Genomic DNA, 26,972 nt, shown 5'->3' on the forward strand with positions numbered 1-26,972 from the left:
GGTGTTTAGCCTCAATACTGTAAGGACTTAATTTTTCTTAGCAGCAGTGATTGAAGTTCATTCTGTTTCCTCTTACTTTTGTGCTATTTTGAGCCTAGGGTTGATCACACCACTCTCTTGCCCTCATAGCATTTCCAAGGTATTGAATTGGACATTTATCACAGTTCTGAGAAGGATGAATGTATGCAGCACTTTGTCAATAACTTGTTTCTTTCCTAACAATGTTTCATTTGTGTTACCTCATCTTCCAGAGGTAGGATTCAGATGTAGGATTGTACTTAAATAAGACATTGATTATCCTGTTTGACCCATATATGATTCATAAGGCATATGTATTGTGGGACCAGTAAGAAAATATGTACTTAGTGTGGGAAGTGTGCTTAGATTGGTGAAAGCATCTCATGTGACATGTTGCCCACAGCAGAAACCATGCTGTGGGCACAATCCTAGTTATATGTGATTCATTCTGCCTGGATTATGTTCATCCCGTGTTTGAACAATTAGAGGACTTAATATTTTCCCTACCTCAGAAAGTAAACATTATCATGGCATCACTGAAGACTTCAAGCTCAATGACCTCTTTTTTCTTTGAAAGTGCTGTTAGCCTGCTCAGTGGGTAAAGATCATCTACTCTGTGATCTGCCTGTTTTTATGCCAGTGAATGAAAGCTTTGTTTGCACTTGATGGGCCCAGACAAATAGCATGAGTTTCAATAAGGCCAAATGTCAGGTACTGCACTTGGGCCACAACAACCTCCAGCAGTGTTACAGATGTGAGGAGGAGTGGCTGGAGAGCTGCCCAGCAGAGAGGGACCTGGGGGTGTTGATTGACAGCCAGCTGAACAGGAGCCAGCACTGTGCCCAGGTGGCCAAGAAGACCAACAGCATCTTGGTCTGCATCAGGAACAGTGTGACCAGCAGGACCAGAGAGCTGATCCTGCCCCTCTGCTCAGCCTTGGTGAGGCTGCACCTTGAGCACTGTGTGCAGTTCTGGGCACCACAGTAAAGGAAGGACATCGAGGTGCTGGAGAGGGTGCAGAGAAGGGCATCTAAGCTGATTAGGGGTCTTGAGAACTGGCCTAATGAGGAGAACCTGAGTGAGCTGGGGCTGTTGCTTGGAGGAGGCTGAGGGGAGACCTCATTGCTCTCTACGACTATCTAAGAGGAGGTTGTGGTGAGGTGGGTGTTTGCCTCTTCTCCCTAGTGACTGGCAATGGGGCAAGAGGAAGTGGGGTCAAGGTGTACCAGAGGAGGTTCAGATTAGATATTAGGAAAAATTTCTTCACAGAAAGAGTGGTGAGGCATTGGAACAGGCTGCCCAGGGAGGTAGTGGAGGCACCATCTCTGCAGGTGTTCTAAAAATGGGTAGACATGGTGTTTCAGGAGATGGTTTAGTGGTTAGGGGCTGTTGGGTGGATGGTTGGACTTGATGATCTTGAAGGTCTTTTCCAACCTTGATGATTCTGTGATAATTTATTCAACAGAAAGAACACTTACAATGCTGCCTTGCCTGTGTCCAACCTTGTGTTGGTTATAATCCATTGTGAAATGTTCTAAATGTGAGACAGCTATTAAAAAAGTTAACGTAATCCCATTATAAAGATTATCTAGCCACTACAAATGTGCTGTTTCTAAATTCAGGACAGACACTGACTATAATCAGAATTAATTGTATTTTGATATTGGTAGTTGAAACATAAACATCAGCTCTCATATCCATATGTCTTTTTGAGGACATATTAGAGCTGATCATGAGTTACTGCTTCCTTTGATAAATGCTATTGCAGGAATTTCTGAAAAGGACCAACATAAAACAAAAACAAAAACCAAACCCAGACTGCAAACCAACAACAACAAACTTCCTCTGCTGAACTCTTTAAATAAGGAGTAATTAATGGATTATTCTGTCCTCATTCAATGAATACATTCACCCACCGAAACAAACTGTTACCTAGCTGACATATACTTTGTCCCATACAGCAATAAGAACTTTATGTGTTTTTGCCACCTATGAATGCAAAAAGAGTAAAAACCGCTTGCCTTGCACACCAGAAAGATTCAAGTGATGGTAGCCGCATGGAACAGGTTGTAGCAACAAAAAACCATGTCACTTAAAACAAAGAATTACCAAAGTTGATTGTTTTCAGCCAGCACGCTAGTCTTAGATTTCACATACATGCTGAGCCCTTTTGCAGCAGTAGTTGCTGGTGGCAAATTGTCTCAGTTACAGATTGCTGCAGGACTGTCTGATCCTGATGTGACTGATGTTAGATGTTCTATATTCTTCTCTTGCCTACACAGTAGTAAAGCTATCTATTGTGCTGCACACTTGTTAGGCAACAGGTCAGTTCACCCAATGAGCACTGCATTCCATCTCAACAGTATCTGCACACACATCAGCCTTTTCTTCCATTCTGTGCATAAGTACACACAGGATACCCATTACATAAAATGGAAAATTAAATTACTGTTCTCTGACTTCAAAACATTTAATGGTTTGGGCTCAGGATACAAGAAAGGTCATTGTGCTGTAGAATGAGGGGTAAAGATGACAGTTGTAATGCAGCAAAATAGCATGGCAAGACTGAAGTTAATCTGCAGTATTATAGAATGTAAGCTTATATAGGAAAAAAATATGGAATGGTATATAATTTTGTGTACTCTTGGATATGTATACATACACATCTATATGCATGCATACATAAGAGTTCTTGCAAAGTAGAAAGATAAAGAAACTGCAACAAGCACAGCAAACTCAAGACACTTTTTAAAGGTGTCTATGTACTTCGGTTATAAGAACTGCTTATAAATCATCTTGAAGAGGAAGGACATAGAAATATGAATGTTAAATATACAGACAAGTTTAAATACACTCAGGTATTCATAAAATGCTAATTTAAAATAGTAATGCCTTAACCAGCAGATACTCAATAGTTGATGAGACAGATAATTTCATTGTGAAGTAAACTTAATAAAAATGTTTTTTGAGAAGCTAATGCCCACTGGTAAATTGCTGTTTAAGTAAGACTTGCTCTTGCAAGGGAATTAATAACAACATCATACACCAGTCCCAGTGTTTTTAAGACTCGCACTGTACCCTGTGTGATAATGTATTATGCAGGTAGAATTCTTTTCCATGCTGGATCGTGATGTGTGTAACTTCGAGATATATTGTCCTTTGAGACTAGTTCTCTTGCAGTTTCTGGTATCTCACTGTTCGGCAGCCTGCTGCAGATAAGAATGAATGATGATGCCCTAGATTTTAATGGAAATTCTCGAGCATGTGCAGCGGTAGGGTGCAGATGTCGGCAGAGAAAAACGAGCTGACTTGCAGGCATGTGGGGTCATCAAGAAAGATAAAGAAACAGGACATATACTCCAGGCTAGGCAAGGCTTTTTAAAGGATATTATGGAAATGAGGAGGAACCAATTTAGTTTTTACAATGTTACTCCATTTAACTTTAAAATGCAAGGTCAAGTGGCTGTGGGTTTTTTTAATGATTAAAGATTTGGGATGTTCTTTTTGTTGGAACCATTGAATGTTTATGTGGCAAAGACTGAATATGACAAAGAATTTAATTTGGAAGTAGCAGAATTATGTAGCAGCTCTTCCCAAAACCACATTACAGATAAAGAGATGTTTGATAATCACTGTCATTTTATCCTGCCAGTCAAATTTCCTTAAATAGCCTCTCTTTAAAGCTAGTTTGATCTCCAAACAGTAATATATCTTGTTTTTACATAAAGTCAATAAAAACTACATTAATCATGTAGCCGATCTGAAAACAGCTCTCTTTACAATCAAATCTCAGTGCTTCCATTCTTAGCGAAACCTGATTTATCCATTAGACATGAGACTTTACAATTTACCAGGTTTCATGTACTGTCAGGACTTTTTGAAATTATGATTAATAGGTTGAATTTTTACTCAAAAAGCTTATGCAAACATTTTATTTTTAATGAGAAAAGATGATGCTATTCTTCTGCTCATAAGCTCATAAAAACTGGGCGGAAAATTTTCCAGGTGGGCTTATCTTTGAATGGAGGGATGGCATGGATATAGGAACACATCTTCATTTTTCTTTCTTTCTTTTCTCTCTGAAAACTGAACAAATTCTTAATGAGTCTTAATGTGACCAAAAAAACACAAAATGCCAAAACAGGAAAAAAGAAAAAAAGAAAAAGGAAAAAAAAAAAAAAAAAAAAGGAAAGAATTACTATATGCAAGTAGACTAGTGTTTTGGAGGCTATTTTGTATTTTGGGCTGCTCTGAGTAGTCTATATTTTGTACCTGAGCCAGTCTGTTTCCAGTTAGGTTATCTGTGCCTGCACTGCGCTATGGATTGTTGTTGCCTCTGCTTAGTAGATTAATCTGGAGAGGCTTTAACCACATCTTTGTTTAATATAGATTGCAGTTACTTAGAGTAACAACGTCCTCCTGACCAAGTCTAATGAGTGAGGGAGTGAGTAATCCCCTTTCATTTTAAATCAGCCTGCCTTTTGAAGTGGCCATACTCCAAAACCCAGTAATAATTTCCCCCCTGATATTCTCTATTGTGTGCTAATTTTAATTATGACTATCACCAGACTGTCACCCAGATTTTATTAAAATCTTCTTTAGCTTCTAGGACCTCCAAGCCACAGCTGTCATATTATTTCATTTGTGCCTTCATGTGGAGCATAGTACATCAGCAGTGGTGCAAAGTAGTGTGTAATACTGGCAGTTCAGTCCTTTACAAGCAAGATAACTTACAAAGTTGATCAGATGTTTTTCAAATACCCAGAAAGTTTTAAAATGTGACAGAGGCTTATTTATTTTAATTTGATTCATCCCCTCTTAATCTTCAACCTCAGTAAAAAGGCTGTAATACAGATTTTTTGCATAGTTAAAGACATGGGATAGAGGTTTGTTTGTATGTTTAAGCACTTTCTCTAACCACCTGTGAATAGAATTTTATTCATCTGTTAAGAGAACAAACTTATGTGAAGGGCAACTAATGCTAAGTAATGCTATTAAAAAAAACCAAACCAAACCAAAAACAAAACCACAAAACAAACAAACAAAAACCCACACACTTAAATTCTAGGCTACTTTTCAGAACAGTTTTATGATGACAATCTATTCTTAAGAAATATAGCTAACATATCTCAGCAGTTGAGTAAAAGGAAAAGAGACAGAAGTTTAAACATTTTAATAGAAAGATTCAGAGGTCAAAATTAAAATAAAGGTAACCAGAAGATGCCAGCAATGCTAAAAATCAGGCTGTTTTATGTTTTTACTTGCCTCATTTAAACATGACAAGCTTGAAAGGTCCAGAGTTTGGAAGAACATACATTTAAAAGGTTTGGCAAAGAGGTATTAATAATAGTAATAGTGTACCATTCTTCTGTATCCAAGTAGGGAAAAAACATTTTGATAGAACTGCTTTGTTCCATCAATATGAAATAGAACTGTGGTATTTGCAAAGTTTATGCACTGTATACATGAATAGAACTTTCATTAAACTTGCATAAGTATACTTTGATGTGATTTTTTTACTAGTAGGGAATTCTGCAAATATAGTCAGTATCTGAAATGAGCTTTTGAAAATATGTCAGAGAAAATAAAAAAATAAAAAAAACAAAAGAAAAAGTCCTAAATTTGTTTTTTTTTTCCTTTTCTTAAATATACAGAAATAAATATATAGAAATATTTTCCTAAGTCTTCTGTGAAGAAATAAGCATAGCAGTTACCTGAACCAACCAATTCTGTTGCCTTTTGTGCTTGGATTTTTTAATTGTTTTTTCAAACGGAGTGCTTGTCTTCTTAAATTATCAATGGTAAATTTATGTAAAATACAGTTTAAAATTTAGAATTATATACTATTCTGTATTACACATTAACATATTTAGTACCAACTAACTATGCAAATGAGAAAGCAGCACAAATATTGTTACTCTAACCACCTTTCCCAGAGAAGAAGACAGGCCTGCCTGTGTTAGCACTATGACTGATGAGCATGAGACATTTGTTTTTCATCAGTATCCTAATTTATATTAATTATATTATACTATACTATATTATACTAAACTATTTTAAATATTTATTATATTATATTAATCGTATCATATCATATCATTCTAGCTTTCCCTGGCAAGATTCTTGCATGTTGCCTAACAGATAAAACAAAGGTATAGCAGTAGAAATGGAGAGGCTAACATTAAGGACAGGAGAGATAGAGGTATGATTTCATAATTCAGTGTATTTTTCCTATTTTCAGCTAAAGTAAAGATAACTTATGCTCTTCCAATACCAAGTAAGCTCTCACTGATTCAGAATTATTCAAATAGGAAAAAAACCCAAAATATATTTAAATAGGACAAAACAGCTTTTATGTCTTTGTTAGACTTCAAACTCTGAATTACACTATGTTTACAGTAACTCAAAGAGTAGGTTGAGCAGTTTTATTTTTCCTTTCCTCTGTGGAGCCTCTAACTGGAGTACTTACTACAGAATGCATATTTCTGTAAGTAAAATTCCCTTTTTCTCTTACAAATAGTAGGAGCTTTGTGATAAGCTATTTCAAGCAAGAAAATGGTAAAAACTCTGTTCTAGGTCTAGGATAGCTTTTTGAAATACTGTTTTATATTTCTAGATCTGTTTCTTAGAATGCTCTCCTCTTTAGGGTTCAAAATACTTGCTTGAAACAGTCCTTTTTTCTGCCTCTAATTTCTAATGGAGATCATGTACACTGAAAAAAATAATATTTTAAGTGCAATCTCTGTCTAAAGGAATTGTCTGATGTCTCTTGAGTATTTTGAAGAGTGTACATTATTTACAAAAGCTGTGTTCTCATTTAAAATCCCATTGATTGATGCATGTTATCACTGACAACCCTTCTGGGAAGTATCCTCCTGCTGTCATTCCTGTGTGGTTATTTACCCAGATGTTTGGATATCTTCTTGATTCACCACTAGAAAAATGAATTATGTAACTTCAGTCTTTTCAGATTTTCTATAAACTAACCCATACTTTTGACTAATATCAGGAACTGGGAAAGTTAAATAACAATGACAATTATAATGAGGGGGAAAAAAGCCCCAGACCCCTCCAAGATATTGCTTTTTGTGATAATTTGTACTTCATGTAATCCTCTTTAGTTCTATACACTTCAGACAACAAGTCTAGAACAAGAAGAAATGGGGGCTCATATATCTGAGGGCTGTGACTAAGTCATACTTAACCTTTTCTGTCTTGTGAATGTCCCATTCCACATAAAAGAAACTGTGCAGGACCTCAGTGAATTCAGACTTATCTCCATTTGCAGGTAACTTTCTTTTCTCACCAGCACTCACTGCAGCTTTCTTCCTGTTTGAGGGTTGATGAAATCTTCACAAGACATTTTCATATTAAGGAGAGTGAAGTTTGGCAATCAGCAGTGGCCTTAATTCAGAAGTAATCAAGATTTAAAGCATGTTTTCATGCAAACTGAAGCATCTGAGATGCTTCAAGACTAGCTATTACAGAAACAAGTATATGCTTAGGTTATTTTTAAGTGTTATGGCATGTAGAACAATAGCAAATAAAATATCAGTGTCTGGTTTTGGCAATAACAGTACATTTAGATTTGCTTTTAGTTACATCCTTTCTATCCTTTTCCCTCTGGTCACCGGGATGATGCATTTTAGCTGATGTGTTAAATTGTACAAACTCATGAAATGTTTTGATGGGCTGGTGTTTATCCTGGCTTCCTCTCTATCTTTATGCAAACAGATATTATTTGCATCTCTTTCATGTTATTTGCAGTTTTCTGATGCAACTATTAATTAAAGGAAATGCTTTAATTTTACTCAAGGATATGTATATGAAAACCACAGATTTTATAATTATGGTGATTTAAGCATTTTCAGATAGCAGCTTCCTAACAATGTTCTAGTTTGAGACTATAACTCACGGCAGACTCAAAGTAGGAGATTTCTTTGCAAAAAAAATTCCTTAGTTCTTCTGGAAAACAAGTCATGAAGAGGTGGTGTGTGAGCTTTGGATGAGGTGTTTTTCCCACATACCTCCCAACAGTACAAGCCTCCTGCACAGAGAAGTGCCTCTAAACATTGCTGAACTGTGCCTCTGCACTTCCCAAGTACAGAGTGAGGGATCTGGTTTCGCTGTGCTTCCCTCCCTTTCTTTTTTTTCTGGTACTACTGAACTGGGAGGACTTGGGAGGGATTTTTCAGCCTGTTTTCCTGTGCAAATGGAGTTTATGAGATTTCATTGTCTGTCTTCAGTCTATCTAAATTTCATAGCATGGTGTGTAATGATTTTTTTAATTTACTGTTCAGTTTTAATCAAATTGGAAGCAAAGGTAAAGATTCCCAGGTAATTAAGTTCCTACAAGCCTTAGAATATCAGTAGCTGAGGAGGACATGACTCAGTGCTGGCACAGAGAAAGAGAGAGAGAGAGAAAACACAGGTCAAAAGCTATGTGTTTCCTTTGTTAGCAATGCACAAAATGAGAAGTGACTGAATCTTGTTCCACAGACTATCACATACTTACTCTGCCTTGCCTCGCGAGAGGTGGAAGGGCTGGAGCTGTTGTAGTGGGAGAGGTTGGAGAGGCAGAAGATAAGGAGAGCAAAAATTTCATCATGTCCATTCTTAGAGAATGATTTGTTGGTTTGTTGGGTTTTTCTGTTTGTTTGTTGGGTATTTTTGTTTGTTTGTTTCTTCTGTCTTTCCTATAACAGTTTAGTGTAAAGGAGATAGTCTACAAGATAGGTGGACAGATGTGTAAGTAGCACATTTTACACTGTGACAAAGTGTCTCCCACAGACATTTGTTCTGTGCATAGGATGAATCATGGTGGAGGCCTTCCATGAGGAGCTGAAGAGTGGAGAAGGGGTTCTTAGGTTTGCTTTAGCAATAGGATATATTTCTTACCCTTCAAATCTTAGATGAGAGCAAAGCACTAACACTTCAAACATGGACTGAAGGCAAAAAGTGCAGCTGTTGACATGCATTCATTGGGTTTTAAAATAAGGAAATAATTATGAGTTATTGCCAGGTAGACATCTCTGAACACTAAGAGCTGTGAAACTGAACCCCATATTTGATTTTCTTTTATATGCCCAGAACCATTGTTATTGTGGCAATTACTTTAAGGCATGCATACCCAATACAGTACTGTTAGAGATTCTGCAGAAATACTTCAACAGAGAGACAGGGTTTATATCTAAAGAAATATTTTGCTATTTTATGTTAGGATTAGAGTTTTATGGTTAGCTATCTACAGAAGCTTTGCTATTATATTGTGTATTAGGTAAGAAGTGTCATGGATTGAAGAATTTATATTTTAATGTTAAAAATTACCATGAAGCAGATTTATGTGCAGTTAGAGGAATGACTTGGTCAGAATTATTGAGGAAACTGTAAACACTTAATACTGCCCAAAATATCTGTGGAATATGCTAAAGACTGCTTGCTCTATTCTCGATTTTTAAGGGACAAAAGCAGTTTTGAAGGCTTCAGTGTATATCTGAGTTGTTTTTTCCTGTTTCCGACTGATTTATAAAATTATTAGCAATATTTAGTTTTATCCAACTCCTTAAATGGGATTTTAGTGATTTATTGACGCCTTTAAGAAATTCTTTAGATCTTCTCTCCTCCAGCTACTAATATATATTTATTTTGAACCAGAAGAAATTATTCTACCATTGATAACCATCTTATCCTGCTGTGAGAGGTGCTGCAATAGAGAAAATAACTTTATTGGTTCTATTAAAAGTTTGAGTAGATCTATAGTATGGTATTATTTCTGGTGATATTTTGTGTGTCTAGTCTTATGACATTATTTTTAGCATGGATGCAAAGTAAATAGACAATACAAAAATAATTTTTATATGTGGACTCTTTTTTAAACTCATTTTGGGAGAGACTGTTATGTACAAGAAGTCAGGAGTCCTTTTTGAATAAAAATTGCTTTTCACTTGGATTTTTTGGAAGAGTTGAAGGGAAAGTTTCTACCTGCTTCAGTTCTTTGCTGGGATGTAATGGGCTTCATCTTATGATTGTAAAATGTAAGAATTTAAATAATCCAAGATCACATTGTCTCTAAATTGAATTATTTATTTGAAAAGGAAGTATTTATTTAAAGCAAAGCAAAATATGCTGATTGAAAATATGGCCCAGCATAGAAATTCAGTGTAAAATTTAAATGTAGAAATTTGGGAATAAAGCAAAAAAAACATGCACAAAATCCCATAAATAAAAATACTCTTGTAAAACGCGTTTTCCCTGTGTGTAGCACCCTGCAGACAACATTAGAAGGTGGTGATCAATGCTGTTGTTCTGTTATTATAACACTGTTACAAACTTTATTCATGCTATATTAAAATAATCTAGTGTTAATATAATCTAGTATTAATATAGTGTTGGTATATTGCTTTCCTTCTCAGATGGTACCACAAACAGTGATGGATGTCATCGTAACGAGCTATAAATGGTATTGGTTTAATTCTGCCTCATAGTTTTTTAACCATAGAAAACTACCCATGATGATGCTTAAATGTTATAGTTTTAGAAACTCAGAAGTTAGTAGGCATTATACATTATTCTTAGAATGTAAAAAAGGGTCTGATTTTTACTTAATTTTGTACATGACTTCCCCATGTGATGTTACTTAATAGAAGTACAGGGTTTTTTTTCCCCCAAAGCCACTTTGCTGGGACCTCATTCAGAGTGTTACTGAATGTCCTCAACATCCATGAGCCAGTTAAGCTGAACATGTTAAATAACTTAGTTTCACACTTCTGATTCTGGGTCCGGTCTCCAGTAAATAAATATTTGAGTGGAGAAAAAATGTAAACATGGTCTTTTTTTGTTTATTATTGTAACAAGTCTATGAAAGAGTGACGCGTTTTCAGAAATAGAAGGAGTGCTAATTTTATTTGCTTCCTGTCTCCCCTTCTTTAGCTTGGCATTCCTCTTTTCTCAACACATATTTTTTCTCAGATTTGATACAGCTTTTTTGATATTACCTCCAATTGGAGAGGTGAGAAGAACTGAAAAATCATTATCCAGCAGAGAATACCAAGGGTCCATAAAAGCTATCATTTGATTTTAGTGGGCTCAGGTCTTGTTAGTAAAGTGCTGAATGAGTTGCTTTGTTACCAGGAAGACCCAATTCATTTAGTATTATTTTTAAGCTTTGATTCTATGTTTAAAGCTCAGCCTGCTTGTCTTCACATAAGAGATCAGAATGTCAAGATGCAAGTTTTTCACTGAAAATATATTTTCCAATAAACATATTGATTTGTATTTTGAAACTGTGGGGCTGTACTTAGAAAAATATGTTAACATTAAATATGCAATGAACATCAGTTCCTGAAAGTCTTACAATGTTTATAATATCAACTACTTTGAAGCAAGCTGATGAATTTAGCAACCAGAAATGAAATTAGGGGAATATGTAAATCAGATATCCCTTGAGTAGCAACACTGGCATGCTTAGGAAAGCATTTGAATTAATAAAAGATCTTACCCCAAATACTATAATTATGCTCTGAAGAAGAAACAAGCAGGATACACAGGCTAGGTCTGTTAGATAATGAAGAAAATAGAGTGTAGCGGGGGTGGAGAAACACTCCAGTGGTTGTTGCAGGGAGTAAAGCTAGTCTTCTTAAATTAATATGACTCAATTGAGGAATCCAGAGCCGGTGGAGTTATGAAAGGCAAAGAAAGAACCAGCAAAATCAAAACAGAGGAAGGATGAAGATGACATGATAGACACTTAAAAACCAGGTGGTTTCTTCTCTGTCCCTCACCACTGACATTCTCCCACCAGTTAGTCTTCCTCAGAGGCTTGGGGCAAATGCTGCTTTAATGGTGACAGGAGGAGGAGGAAAAGCAGACAATTAGACAATTGCTTCTGTCTGCTAAAATCCTCCAGTATTTGGCAGGGATCTTTGGGTCTGTCTTAAGGTCAAGGACAGTTGACCTCACATGGTATTATACTTTGAGCGTAATGCAGGGAAGTAACTTTGTTGCTATAATCAGACTTTTTTGTCCTCTTGAAAAATTAGTATTTCTGCCTTTTTGGCTTAATATTTTCTCCTATTAACCTTATTGAAGTTTCAGGGAATATTTATTTTTTGCTCCATTATCTCATTGAACCAGGACCAGTGGATGGTTCAGATATTGTTGTAATGCAAGACCAGGTTTCAGTGATGTATAACAAACATATTATTTAGTGAGGCTGTACATGGTACCTAACAACAATTTACTTCCTTTGCACGTGAAGCTGCCATTAAGTAAAGAGTTGCAAGCCAAAACCGACTCATCCTCTTGCCTATCACAGTAATTCCCCACAACCAGGAAATTGCTGTCACAAGCTGAATATTGTCCAGGATACTTTCACACCTTTAACACCAGTTCAGATATTTTTGCCATTGTTTTTTTTTACTCAACACAAACAGTGGAGAGTTTTTCTGTATTATCTGATATGTGACTGATTTTGCTGAGTTTCCAGAGAGTAAAAAAGTATCCAGAAACATTTATCCTGCCTGACAAAAAGCATTTTTTAATATTTGTGATGTGGAACAATTATACATGGATTTTGCCATTGAAAAAGTATAAATATATACTGTTTTAACTTGCTTTAAAATGAAGTGTAGAAGATGTGGATGAAAACTCAGAAAGTGAAGGTTATATAAATTGTATCCCAAATGCTTCAAAGGCATGGTGTCTTCTATAGTTTGTCTTCAAGGGAGGCTATAAATGACCAGCACCAGACAGTCAATATATACAGCTAGTTCAATATTTCCAGTCTGCTACTTTTATGTAATGGGTATTTTTTTTTTCATAGCCAGAGGCACTGACAATCTTGTATTTCCAAAAGAAAGGGGTATAACAGCTTATATATTATGATTCAAATAAAAACAGCATGCTGAAGCGCATGTATTTATTCCAGAGCTGCTGAGTTAAAAAGTAGCACTGGTACTTTCAAGGTGTAGATTCCATAGGAAACCAAATAGAATGTCTGCAGTATTTTGAAGCACAGGAAGTCTACAGGACATAATCTGGCTTATGCAAGTGTATGGATGTTTCTGTAAGAATCAGGAAAAACTGTGAATTGTGTCATAACTATCTGCATTTAATTTAAGAAAAAACAATTGATTTAAGTATGGCAGAAAAATGAAGAGTTGTGTTAAAATTGAGTTGGAATAAAAGCACTTATTTAGCTAAAACGGCTGGCCTGATATGAAGGTAATTCCATTGGTATTACTGATGTCCTTGAAACCTTAAGAATAGGCTATATTTGAAGAAACTAGGCCATGTTGTTATTTTTAATATACTGGGACCTATTATATGAGTGGTTTGATTTGTGATAGCTGGAAAGAGATTGAAGACGGATGATGCACTTTTTCTTATAACTGAAAATTTTGCTCAGTTATAACTTTGCAGAGCAGGCAAAATATAAAAATGTTGTAAATATCAGAAATTGCAAATTGAATACCGTATGAAATCAGGTCATAATCCATAATTAGTACTATCTTATGTAAATGGAAAAACTGTTTGACAGAGGCTTGTCTTCACATTTTGGTGCTGCATCAATATGGAATGTTTTGTGCTTCAAAATCAGTGAGTAGGTTTTTGGACTTACAGTTCAATTTTATGTATTTAACCTGAAGCATTATAGTTAGTATGCAGTAGCAGTGGAGTTTTTGCAGAAAAAGAAGTCTCTTCTTTCTCCCTGCAGTATTTCTAAATCAGTTCTAAAATTAAATTGAATTAATATACCAATAACAAGAACTGTGTAATTTGGGTTAGAAACACAAAATAGACCTCTGGTCATGCACTTTACATTTTAGTACTGGATGACTTTCATAACGATTTCATGTCACGTTAGAAAGGGGTGTGAAATTAACTGTAAAGGAATATGGCCCATTTTAGCAATTGTATCTCACTGGAAATAATGGGAAAGAGATGCCTTTTTAAAATTATTTATTTATTTATTATTATTTCCCAGGTGAACATCTTTATAAAATGACAAGGAGTTAATTTCTTTCCAAAGTGTCAGCATTTGAAATACTATTTATCTAAAAATTTTTAATAAGATTACTAAATTGCCAAGGTTAGCTTTTCTCTGAGCCAATAATATGTCTTTTTCAATGTTGCTGAGGCCCAGAGAGTGCTTTGTCATGTTTTGGCCAGGCAAGGATAAAGAAACCAAAGACAGAAGTGGAACACACAGATTTTCAGAACATCTTTGGCCACGGTTAGGAGGCAGCTCTTAGAACTGTAGTTACTCAGTTGTTGTATTCAGGTCTTCAAGAACCAATATCAAGTTATTCTAAGCTCCAAGTTGGATCATTCTGAGAACCAAGGAAATTGAGACAAAGTTGATTAATGTCTTCAAAATAGATCATTGCACTATGTGAGGGAAAATTTCACTTTGCACACTTTGATTTCCTCTTCGCTTTTTTACTCCTATGGATTTAAAGGTGTGAAAAATTTCTATTGGAGGAAGAGACAAATTCAGGTTAACATATTTTTATTACAGTGGACAGGAAACCAGACAAAACTTTTGCCTGATCTTCTCATATACCAGATTTTCACCTTGATGAAATTCATAGTAACAAGACTTAGCAGGTGATATCTGCCTCTCAAGAGCTAATTATGAAGGAAAAGTCATTAAGTATTAATGAGAAGAACTGGAGGTGCACTTGCAGTTATAGTTGATAGCAAAACAGGCAGCAAAGACAAGAGCCTGGAATTACTGGAACAAGCTGAAGTGTGACGTTACTAGTCTATGAAAGCATAACAGATTACTGCTTCTTGAAGGTCAGCAGGCTAGATGGAAGAATTTGTATAGGTAAAATACAGGAATTTCAGCCTTTATGCCTTGTTTTGTAAAGAACAAATTTGTCATTGTTTCTAGAAGGTAGAGGCACAGTCAAGGAATAAAGTCTGTAAGATATTAAAATATTCAAGCAAATCTGGTACTCTTTCTGATTAGAAGCTTTTAGCAGAATATGAGAAGCTGTGTATCTCCATCTAATTTGTAAAAATGTACAATTGTGGACTTGCATTGTACTTACATTTCTCTGGTACAGTAGCAGTCATGGACAGTCAGCAATGCATCCAGGGCTACACTGAACCTTGTGGTTTTTTTTAATTAAAAACACCAAAACATAGAAAAAATAAATAACATATAAAGAGCAGGATGGAACAGCAATTGCTCTCCAACCAAGCAGTTTGGGTCCCAAATCAAGCAACATTTTTATATTCTTTATAATCTATTTATATAAATTGTTGCTTACACCACAGATAAATCTATGAACAATTTTAGTCAAAGTGAGAATGGAATTTCCTTGTTATTTTACAGTATTTAATGTTTACTCAGAAACCATGTCTGCAGCAATTTTATGTTTCTTTGGTTTCTTCTGTACAGGTGATGTACAAACCCAGTACAACTGACAAAATACACCCAGGTCTGCTTTATTGGTAGAATCTGCCTAAAGCTACTGTGAACTCTTTCAAATACTGCTCTTTTCACAGATTTGATAGTAATAGTCAAACCATAAAATTCCTATAATTTATGCTAAGAAGAAAACACTTTGCTTTAAATAATTTTCAACTCCTTAGCAAGTATTGAATTCATTTTTTTACTATTTTTTTGCCCCTTCCATCTCCATCAAATGCCCTGGGATACCATGATGCATAATAATAACACAATAACAAATATAATGCACAAAAAACTAATTAAGTTTGCTTTGCTGTTTATAACAAAGCAGCTGGGAAACAACATACGCTTTTTGTTGATTGTTTTAATCCTACCAAAGTGTCCGTAATGTGCCTCTAGATTAAATCAATGTGCTTTAACTGCCTGGAAAATTAATTTCTTCCTTATTTATAATAGAATCTTGAACAGAGGTACATATTCTTATTGGACAAATTCATTCTGGTAACCAAATGCTAGCAAATTGTTTTGGGGATAGTTTTCCACCAAATGTTTTCACAGTTCTCTGATTTATTTTGTTGCATCTGGGTAGACACTCTTATGTCGACCTTATGCTTTTATACAATTTAAGGCAGAGGAGAAATTTATGTAAATGACTGAAGAATAACACATTAGTATCTGATGCAAGGCTGCAGATTTCTGAAAGTGGTGCACAGTACCTTACATGCTTTTAGGATCTGTAGCTTACCCTAAATTAAGGAAAGGTAATACCATTTTTTTTTTTTTCTGAAAACATTTTGTGCCAACTTGTGTCTCTGACAGGAATTACCTTGTTTGAGGTATTTCTTCATGCTGCTAGAGGGCTTCTCCATAATAATTAATTATTGTTAAGCACATTTATCTCCTACAATGAGGAGAGGAAAGTGCTGGTAAGATTGCTCATAGAATACCTTCTGATTAAGTTGAACAGCAAAACGCTATTTCATTCAATGACAAGAGGAAATGAGATTGCAGAAAGAGTTGCATAGTATATGTACAAGTGAACTAAGAAATAACAAATAAAGTTAAAGAAATGGTGCCATTCTGGTACCCACTTAGGATAAGGAGTTGAGTGGCTAAGGACTCGGCTGTGTTTCATTTGCATGATTTTGGAAAGTAATCACACTGGTTTACTTCACATCATCATCCACTCAAATATTTTTCTTTTTTACTATCTTAGTACCAGGAATCTGTCTGAACCAATAATACATGTTTTGTCATATTGCCTGATCAGTTATCATGAGCATTGTGAATGGCATCAGGAAAGAAAGGTGGCAACTAGGGATGTGATGGTGTAATGTATTTGAAATTGATTAATAAACTATTTATGTAAGTTACTTCTTTTTGTCTACAAAAATTTTAATAATAATTTCTCAGGAAAAAACTAACTCTGCTTGATATTGATGATAGTAGATTAAGCAAATATGTGATATTATCACAACATCATTATTGGACTGTGAAGAAGTGTCCCTTAAAAAAACAGCAAACAAAAAAACCCACACCAAAACAAAACAAACAAAAAAAACAACACAAAAAACCCAGACCAAACCAAAAAGCCCAAATATCCAAACCAAAAAACCCCAAAACACACATTAAAACCCCTAGAAAAACCTACTAATGTTTCAAAGAAAAAATGTCTGTAAAACTAAAATGCTGTAACTTTCTATAATTATGTATAGTTATGCAGTAGATAAAGTTGTTTGATGTAGGATGCTGTGTGACAAAATAGTTTTTTGTCAGTTTTATGTGTTCTTGGCAAAATAAGGTTACTGGCAGCTGTCTACAACAACAAGGCAGCACAGTCAGGGCTTTAAAAAGAGAATCAAATGTCAATGAAGAACCTTTTTGGTGAGCATATTGCTCACATTCATTATTTAGATAAAATACTGTGATTGAATCAAGAGGGTTATGTTGCTGCTTTTCACATGCATGTGTAACAACATGATACACAAAGAAGCAGCCAGCTCCACACGAAGTGCAGGCATCTTTAGGTATCCAAAACTTTTATCTATTGAACCTTGATATATAACTGTGTCCCTGAAGTCCTTGTGCACAGCTGTGTAGAAATTTGTGCAGTGTAACTTTTACATGTCATTTAACTGAGCATCACTTTGTTGACAACCTGATTTCAAGGCATACACTAATCATCTGTATTGAGGAGAAAGTTCCTTTGGCTCCTTAAATTATGCATTTTCATAAATTAGATGTATTATGGAAAGATTGAAATAAAAAGAGTGGTATGAAAGTATAAGCAAACTTAAATGGGCAGAAGTCCATAAACATAAGGATGGCAACCCACAGAATACAAAATACTTCTCTGTGTAGTGATGATGTACAGCAAGATTGCAAATATGACTAGCTCTAGGTTCTTCAATATTGTAATTTTTTTTTAGTTAGAGGATGGCAAGCCATGGGACTAACTGGAAGAGAGTAAAACATAAAATAGAACAAGAAATAAAATAGCAAAACCACTAAATAATAAAAAGGACAAGCAGCATAGGAAGGACATTTAAAGAAAAGAGGAGAGGAGAAGAGGAGAGGGAAGACAAATGTATTTTAATGTTTGATATTCTTGTTCTCTCTCCCTTTTGGGGGATTCTCATCTCATATTTAGGGTATGAACTGAAAGCCGTTGCCAAATGATACTAGGAATGCCGGTGGATTTACAGTCTCTCAGACCTCTGATTTTCTTAGGAAAGCCACATATGATGTAATTGGGAATTATTTTCTAAAGAATAATAGTATTACTAACAACTTTGCCAACTTTGTCACAAGCACTTGTGAATAGTTTATTAATACTCACTATACTGTATAATTATCTCAAGAATAGCTTGACAAGTCATTGAACTGCTAATATTGATGCAGAAACCTCTGAATATTTGGAGGTACAACTGAAATAGTGTTCTACAAACATTTGGGGAGGTAAGAAATAAATGTCACATTAAGGTAAGAAAGTGTCACAATAAGAAATTCCTTTGGGAATTTCTCTTTCTGCTTTTTTTTTTTTTTCCTTTTTTATATTTGATTCAAAAATTATAGAGTAGCTGCTCTTGTGCTTACCCTAACCAGCTGCTTCTTGGACCAGAAAGTACAAGTGAGAACAAAACTTAAAACCAGTAGTGAACTAAGTCAGAGTTTTCAAACTGATTATTGCAGAGTGCCCTGCTCTTGTGAAAACAGACATATTGACTTTGGTGAGAATTTTCCTGTGTTTACCCCATATTTCTTTTTTGCTTCTGTTCCATTTTGAAGTTGTCTGTAAAGTATGCATAATTTCTCACTTCAGGTAAATTTGGAAAATAAAAAGAAACTTACTGAAACAAAGAAGGATCAAAGGAGTGTCATGGCAGTTCTAAGTTATAGTAAATTAGTCAAGGTCATTATTGAAGTGTAAAATGATTTGTATGAGAGGCAGAAGCCCTTTAATACACTATTTTTGCAATTTTTGTTCTGAGAGAATATTTAAAACTTATTTTAATTATATGTCCTTCCCTGCTTTCTTATGCTTGGGAATCACAAGAAAGAAAATCAAAGTGATGGATATTTATGTTATCATTTGCTGTATTAGTAGATAAAAAGACATGCTGAAAACATGAAGTTTTCTGCTGAAGTTTTCAGCAGAAGTTATCTGCTGAAATGTGCAGATAGAAGTATCTGCAATTCACTAAAAATCATTATTAGCCGTGTGTGTATGGATATTAAGATATTGTCTTTTCTGTGTTGTTCTATTTTTTAATATTATATAAACATTTACTTTTAAATTATGCTTGTTTGCTCACTCTAATAAAGTGGTTAGAAACTGTATAATTGCAAGTATAAGTATCTCAGATGACCTTCTGAGTAGACTCTGAATCCAAAGGGCAACATGCCCTTTCACTTTGCCATTTCTGTACAAAGGGGTGAAATGTCAAGTGAAGCTATAAGAAGCAGATTCAGTGTCAATAATCCTTCTGTAGCACCATGTACTGTAAGGCCACCTAAGACAACCTCTTGCAAGCTCCCAGCAACTTGCCGTCATGCAGGTGTGCGGCAAGGATAGAGGAGGAACAAATAGGGAACTACAGCTGTTGACAAGTTTTAAATACCAAATGGAACTTGTGAATAGCATCTTTGTAGTTCACAGCTCTAGGGTGAATGTGGAAAATGTGACTTTCAGCAAAATAGTTAAAACCAATTTCATCCACTTTATACAAAAATACTTTTAAAAAAATTACATCAGCACTTGGAAAAAAATAATCTCAAATTAGGTTCTTTAAGTTGATCGAAATACAGATGGGCAGAAGATTTCTCTCCTGTTCTGGTGGAAGTTCACACTTCTTCCTACTCCTTCTGTGTGAGATTCCTTTTTTGGCATTAGGAATCATAATTTGAAAGACCATGTCCGCCACTGCACTATTTTTTTTTTTTTACTTTGTAAATAAAACCCATTGCATAATATGGCACAGGATAAATCAAAAAAGTCCCTTGATTAATTTATGTCAATTGAAATAAGTGTGGAAAAAATGTAGTAGTTTCTTTATTATTATTTGTGTGTATGCTGGGGGAGAAAGAGAAACTGATTTAAGATGCTATGAATGCAGGAAAAGGGCTTCAGTAATAGTATTTAAAGAGGGTTTTAATTAGCATTTTACTTTTAATAGTATACTGACTGGTGACTATTCTCATTTAGAAAAGCTGATGCAAAGATAATCTCTAATTTCTACAGATTCTAATTCTAAAAACTCTGGAGTTTAGGAAGTAGAATTTCCCTCTGTTGTACTTCTGTTGATCCCCTCTTCCAAATGAACAGTCCTGGTGCCTATATGTAGAAGTTGTGTTCTGAGCTATTTTTTCCATAAGTCATATGGATCATTAGTTCATATAGAGGCATACAACAACATGATTGTTTCATGTGTGTTGCTGGAAATAAGCCACTTACCATGATACATTTATCTTCAGACTATACATCTTCATGTTACGATTTACCTGTGTAATGCTTTCTACCACATAATGCAAAGGCTCTTGTGCTCAAATCAATTAAATACAGTTGATGTGTAGAAAAACTAGGTATTCATTTTAAACTGGGCATTACTGAAACTGAGGTGTGTACTGGAAAGACCAATGACTTTTTAGCCTCACTATAATAAAGAATATTTCCATTTAGGCAAACTACCTGGCCTTTATTGCTATTTATTCCTAGTAGTGAATAATGTACCTGAAAATAACAGCCAAAGGTTGAATCAGGCACTCATATTAATTTGCATCATGGAAAGACAAGAAAATGTGATACCTCAGAGTAAGAGGCTTTTATGTGTCTTTTCTGGATCTTAGAAGATCTTGCAGCTTCTGCTACAATGGTATCTTAAAATCTTACAGGTTCCATTGGCAAAGCAAAGTGTGCTGGAAAATTTCAGGCAATGTGCTTGAGGTGACGTGACTAGACTGTTGTACCTTGGTAGGATCCAGCAGAAAAAGTTTTTCATCGTATCAAAGCATAATAAAACAGTATCCACATTTCTGCAACATTTTGCTTGTCCCAGCTACTTGTTATTCTGGAACTATGGGATTGTGAAAATGGTTTGGGAAAAAAACCTAGAAAAACAATTTTTACTGAGAGGTAACAAAGAAAGAAATTATTTTGGAGGAGTTATCTTTTATAACAATTGAAAAGAAACTGTAAGAAAACCAAACAGGAAGTATAAGAAGTCTTGACAGCGCAAACCTCAACCTTGGCTATGACTCCTGTCCAGGATTCTGGGTAAATGATGCAGCAGCTAGCTGACATTGATCCCTGTGCCCTCAGTTGTACTGGTGTTGGTCTTCAAGTTGTCTGTGTAAAAGTTGTGCAGAAGTTGGGACAGGACATGCAACTGACTTTTTGCAGTTCAGTGAATTAGTAGCTGGCAACTGAGGTATGGTCATATTAAAACAAGTTAACTTCAAATGGGATTCAGTTTGTGAATTTTCAGTCATGATCTTATGCTTGAAGATCTAATGGACTAACTTGCTCTGTAATTGATATTATGCATTTAGAAAGATAAAACAAGCATAAAAATGTTCTTCCACAGTATAATGCTAAAATATTGGGTTTCTTCCAGGAAAGATAGGTTCAGCATTTTACTAGAAAGCTCTTGTATGTAGATAAGATTCAGACATACTTCCTGAGACTGTGAAGCCTATCATAAGTATGAAGCCCACAGTATAGATTGCTAAAGTTATTTCAATATCTGTTTATATGTTATTTTTTTTAACAGTAAACTGTTGAAAATTATTTCACATTTCCCTGCTTGTACATTTTGAGGAATTCAAGGAAAAAATTATTCATGCTCTACTGATGATTAAAAATATTAAAATATTTATTTCCTTATTTATAAATATGAGCTTTCTCAAACAAGCAGAAAGTGTTAAAATCTAAGCTACAGATTCAGAATTGTCTTGTTTTTAAACATGAGGTAAGGTATGATAAATTTTTAATGGTTAAAGGTACTGTCATGTCCCACAAGCTGGGTATGGTTAGAGTTCCCCAGAGGCGGGGCCAGCCCTCTCTTAGTTAATCTCTTTTAACAACCCATTTGGCAAGATTAACCTCTTAAATTCTCTGTGCAGTACTCTAAGAGTAGGACCATTACCCAGGAGGCTTTTACAAAACATTGCTTAAAATTGAGTAAGATTAAAAAACTTGTCAAAAAAACACACAACAATATAACTCTCAAAGCAATGGATTACAACTAGCAGAATTTAGCAAAATGATACTCTCAAAACAACAGGTTGCAACTGGAAAAACTTAGAAAAATTAGAAATTATGGTACCCTTATGTGCCGAGAATAAGGTTAGTAACAGAGAAAGAGTGAGACAGAGAGAGAAATTGAGAGGGAGATGAAGAGAGAAAGATATGAAGAAAGACTGGATAAGAAAGATGCCACTACCCATGACATTGTGATCCTTGAATGGTGGGTGAGTGCCAAGCATCCCAAGCCTGCATCTTTTATGCTACCAGGCCCCACCTTTTCAGGGAACTTGGTGTGCCTTGTGCAGACTCAGTGTTGAATTTTAGAGTGTTCTGGAAATAAGTCAATGGGGCATGGGGGTCCAGGTGATCACTTGCCCCTCCATCCCCCAGCCGGGTTGACCGAGTAGTGACCCTTATTTCTGTGCATGTGCCCTGTTTGGTGGCCTTGTACAGGGCTTACACAAGATGGCACTCTGCTTCTGCAGGGCACCTATTGCCTGCCACTGTTCCTTATCAAATAAGTAAAGTGTCCTGCCCATCAGGGTGACCACCGAAGGAGGGGCTCTCCTTGCAAGAACATGGTCCTGGTGGCTTATCTAATGAGAACACCACCCGAGCACAATGTCCATTTTGTCACGGTGACTGTTTTGAGACAATTACTCATTTTGGGACTCTACAGAATTAGAAAATGTATCCCAATGCATTCAGTAAAACTTGAAAAATGGTCCATCTTGGTTATGATTTTTTTCATTTTGTTGTGTAAGTAGAAACAATGTAAGTAACACTTTTCCTTAGAAATGTAGTTCCCCCCCAACCCTGCAAAACCCCCCCAAACCTCAAAACCAATAAAAACCCAATAGGGAATGGATTATCAGGCTTCTTGCAACTGCAGACAAACGTGTTCTTTAGTGGGATCAGAAGTACTTTGAACAGTCTTTGCTTTCTCAGAGTTGCTTATTTTTGTTGATAGCTAATAGGAACTACAAACCAGGTGTGCCTTAAATTTTACAGTGGTTTGTAGGCTATTAAATAAACCTGGGTTATATCTTTTGGGGGTGCAGAAATAAATTTATTCACAAGTTTTTCTTATTAATTTAACTGCAGAAAATTCCTGTAATAGTCTCTAGCAGACAAAAACACAGGGGCAAAGAAAGTCTGTGGAGATGCACTGAAAAGTACTTGTTACAAAAACATGAGTTGTCTTTCTCTCTACTCATCTTTGGATTTTTCATTTGCGATTCAGAGGAGAGCAAAAACTTTCATTTTTTTTCATCTGGCCAGTATGTGATGAAGTATTTTGTTTTGTTCCTGACATTTTCATGAATACATGTGTGTGGTGGCTATTTTGCAGGAGCTTCAGGATGGCATTGGGCAGCAGCAAACTGTTGTCAAAACACTGAATGTAACTGGTGAAGAGATTATCGAGCAGTCCTCAGCAGCAGATGCCAAGGTGCTGAAGGAACAACTGGGACGTTTAAATAGCCGGTGGCAGGAGATCTGCAAACAGCTGGTAGAGAAAAAGAAGAGGTAGGTGAAAAGAGAGAAAAAATATTGTGAAGTTGCTTTTAGTTCTTTTAGATTTGCTTCTGCCTTAAACATTCAAAAGAGCTCTCAGCTTCTGGAGTTTTCATATTTATAACAAATTAGCAGTGATTATATTTCACATCCAGGATAATTTGTTTAATTCTTCTTTTCTGCCTATTCCTGTTAGCGACCACCACTCACTTCCATACTCTACATTTTATAATTCCAGTCCTTTAAAAAAAATAAATAAGCGTACATTATTGCCTGATTAAAAGTAGAACAGACTGGAGCTTCATTTACAGAATTACAGTTGATTTAGCATCTTTCTATTTGATAGTATGTCATTAATATATATCTCTGTAGTACTAATAATACCTTAGCTAATTGATACAGTTAATCCTAATCTAATTAACTTCCCATCATTAATGCCATTAACATCTGCATTTCATGGGTTGGATAAAATGAATAAATTGGTTAAATTAATATTATTAATAATAACTTATTGCTCATTTTGTTTTCCTCCTGCAGTCACAGGAAGGTAGAGCATTTGGGTTACAGACAACATAAAAATGATTTTACTCTTTTAAAAAGTGATTCTGCAACTGAAACAAACAAACAAACAAACAAAAGTTGTTGCTGTTTACACCATGCTTTATAAAAGCATAAGTTCTTAACCTAGGTGGTAGGCCAAAACTGATAAGACATTCTACTGTAAAATACATTTACTGCCAAATCTTTCTTCAGGCATATATTTTTTAAAAACAGAGTACTCCTTATAGAGTGCTAGAGATTTGCTAGAAGAACTAGTAGAATGCAGCAGTTTTGTCACTTCTGATATGTCATGTCGTGGGTTTTTTGGTTGTTCTTTAGAGGCATGGTGGTAAAAGCTGTGAAAATGTTTGCTGGAGTGGTAAGGGAGGGTCCTGAAAGGTCTTTGTTGAGTTTAATCATGATTGAAGCTTCACTTGAAACACCTTAAAAGGAGAAGATGCAACAAGTAAACTATAGTTGTCAGCAGCTACAGCGGTGCTTAAAATGTTTATTTCTGCTGTATTTCAAGGTGTGATGGTAATGCTACTTGTTACACAAAGAAGTCCTTGACCTTTATTTATCACACTAAAAACTGTTCTTTTGTACCATGGAAAACCATCTGTGTTTCCAAGTCTTAACTTGTTGTGTGAGTGCTAATGCTTACAGAACAATAACACATAATTTTAATAGCCCTGTAAGCTTCTGTGGCCACATAGAAGAGAGAGATTGGTGGCTGAGCTTTGTCTGAAAATATATATTATGCTCCAGTTCTGATTGGTATTGTACTTTCCTTCATTTATCAATAGAAATGTGTATCTGAATGCTTTTTGGCTCAAGGTGGTGTTAGCAGTATATCAAATTTCTTGGCACATTCTATATTTTAAGGAAGCTTAGAATCCTTTAGATGGGAATAATACAGTTATGTTCTCTAGATGAAGGATCTTAAATAAATACTTGCACATGGATTCCACCTTTTAGTCTGTTTAATTTGTTGACCGATTGACTTGTTTTCCTCTAGAATGACAGCTGTGTAATTTTGAAGGCAGTGATTGCAGAGACCTTGGTTAGTGAGCTCCACACGAATAAATGCATTGCTGGAGAAGGAATACAGATAGTGTTGTGTTAAAGTGATACAGATGCTGTTGGTGTATGGTAGTGAGACCCATGTGTGTCAGGATGGAAGCATTTGCACTTGTATTCATTGCCTGGTCTGCCTGGCTGCATCATAGCCACACAATCTTTTTGCTTCCAGCTCTTGGAAAGAGATCGACCATCCTGCTGCCTCCCAGTTTGTGCTTTTTCTTCTTTCTTTCAGCTTTTCACTCTCACAGACTGGATTTTCAAAGGAAAGAAACCTAGCTGATAACGAATATGTGGTGTGTTCTTCCTGGGTCTCAATTATTGATGGTCCTAGGCATGAAAAGACAGTAGGCTTATCTGCTGCACAGTCTTCATATAGCTTTGGTGTCATGGGATTTTAATCTCTTTTGTGCTTTGGTATCTTTTAGTAGTTCATTAGTTGTCCTAATTTGGTTTCAGGCACAGTCAGGGTCTCTCTTCAAACTCACGTCACCCAAAGTCCTTTGATTTTTCAATAAGAATAGTGCATGGGGCAAGCAAGAAAAGTTGAAGGAAGTAACCTCTACTTGCAGTCCGAAAGAGCTAATATACTCCATTGTGAATTTATTTCAGTAACACAGCATATAATAAATTATAGTAGATCTGAGTGAATTAAAATATTGTGAGTCATGTTTTTCAGAATGGCTTTACTAGGCTATTTTCCAAACAAACTCCTAAGCCAGTGTGTTTAGGTTTTGAATCACTTAAGTTTTTTTAGTCTTTTAATATTTCTGTATCTTTCATAAAAATTAAAATTTTCACAGTTAAAAGAATTTTATTATAATGAAGGAGATTCTAAGATTTTTGTTTAAGTCAATTTTGAGAATGAAGAAACAGAACCACATTTTAAAACCATAATGGAGGAAGATGATGTTGGAGGGAGAGTAGGCTGCATAGAATATCTTTCATTTAACAATTAAAAAAAAAAAAAGTATTAATTATTTCTAAACTTTTTAATAGATTTTATGTTTTATTCTTTGCAGTCAATATATTGTGCTCTGCTTTAAAAGCTCATTCTCAGTAGCTCAAACAGAAGAGTAGTGATCAGTTTGGCTCAGCAGATCTTAAGGTACAGGAAATGAAATTAGCAATTGAATAGATTCCAGAAATGAAATCTTACAGTGATTTCTAATTCAAGTATAGTGTTGGTAAGCATTATTTAAATGACAAGGCCATTTTATATATTGATAAGTCTATTTTGCTGTTGCTTACTAAGATGGAAGAAATTGGTTTTGATAATCCTGCACTGTTTACAGATGGGGCACAAATATGACATTTTGGACATATTTCTCAAGCCAAATTCAAACATACTGATCAGTTAAAAGGTGGTGAAAGGGGGGGAGTGGGATAGGGTTACATAAGTAACAGAAACCAACATAGGTATTTTTGTAACCTGCATGAATATGAGAATTTAGTTGGAGTTAGGAGGTGGATGGTGACATTTCCCAGGATGCACACGACATTAAGCTCTTTCAGGTAGTCAAATGGTGGGCTGATACTGGGAAACTCCAAAACTGAGTGGATGCACAACAAGTGGCAGATGATCTTCATCACAGATAATTATGAGGTAATTAATATTTCAGAAAAACAGTCTGTACATGCTTACATGTTGTT

At 35.4% G+C, this 26,972-nt stretch overlaps 1 protein-coding gene across 7 annotated transcripts in view; it reads left to right on the forward strand.

The window, feature by feature from the left end:
• Window positions 1-26,972, forward strand: part of DMD (dystrophin) — a 1,087,789-nt gene that overhangs the window by 654,295 nt on the left and 406,522 nt on the right. For all 7 annotated transcript variants that reach the window (XM_051641663.1, XM_051641654.1, XM_051641680.1 and 4 more), the window contains one exon: window positions 23,536-23,711. In XM_051641663.1, the coding sequence (XP_051497623.1) occupies window positions 23,536-23,711 (176 nt within the window). The remainder of the gene's footprint in view (window positions 1-23,535; window positions 23,712-26,972) is intronic.

Source organism: Apus apus, chromosome 1, assembly GCF_020740795.1.
Source record: "Apus apus isolate bApuApu2 chromosome 1, bApuApu2.pri.cur, whole genome shotgun sequence".
NCBI lineage: Eukaryota > Metazoa > Chordata > Aves > Apodiformes > Apodidae > Apus > Apus apus.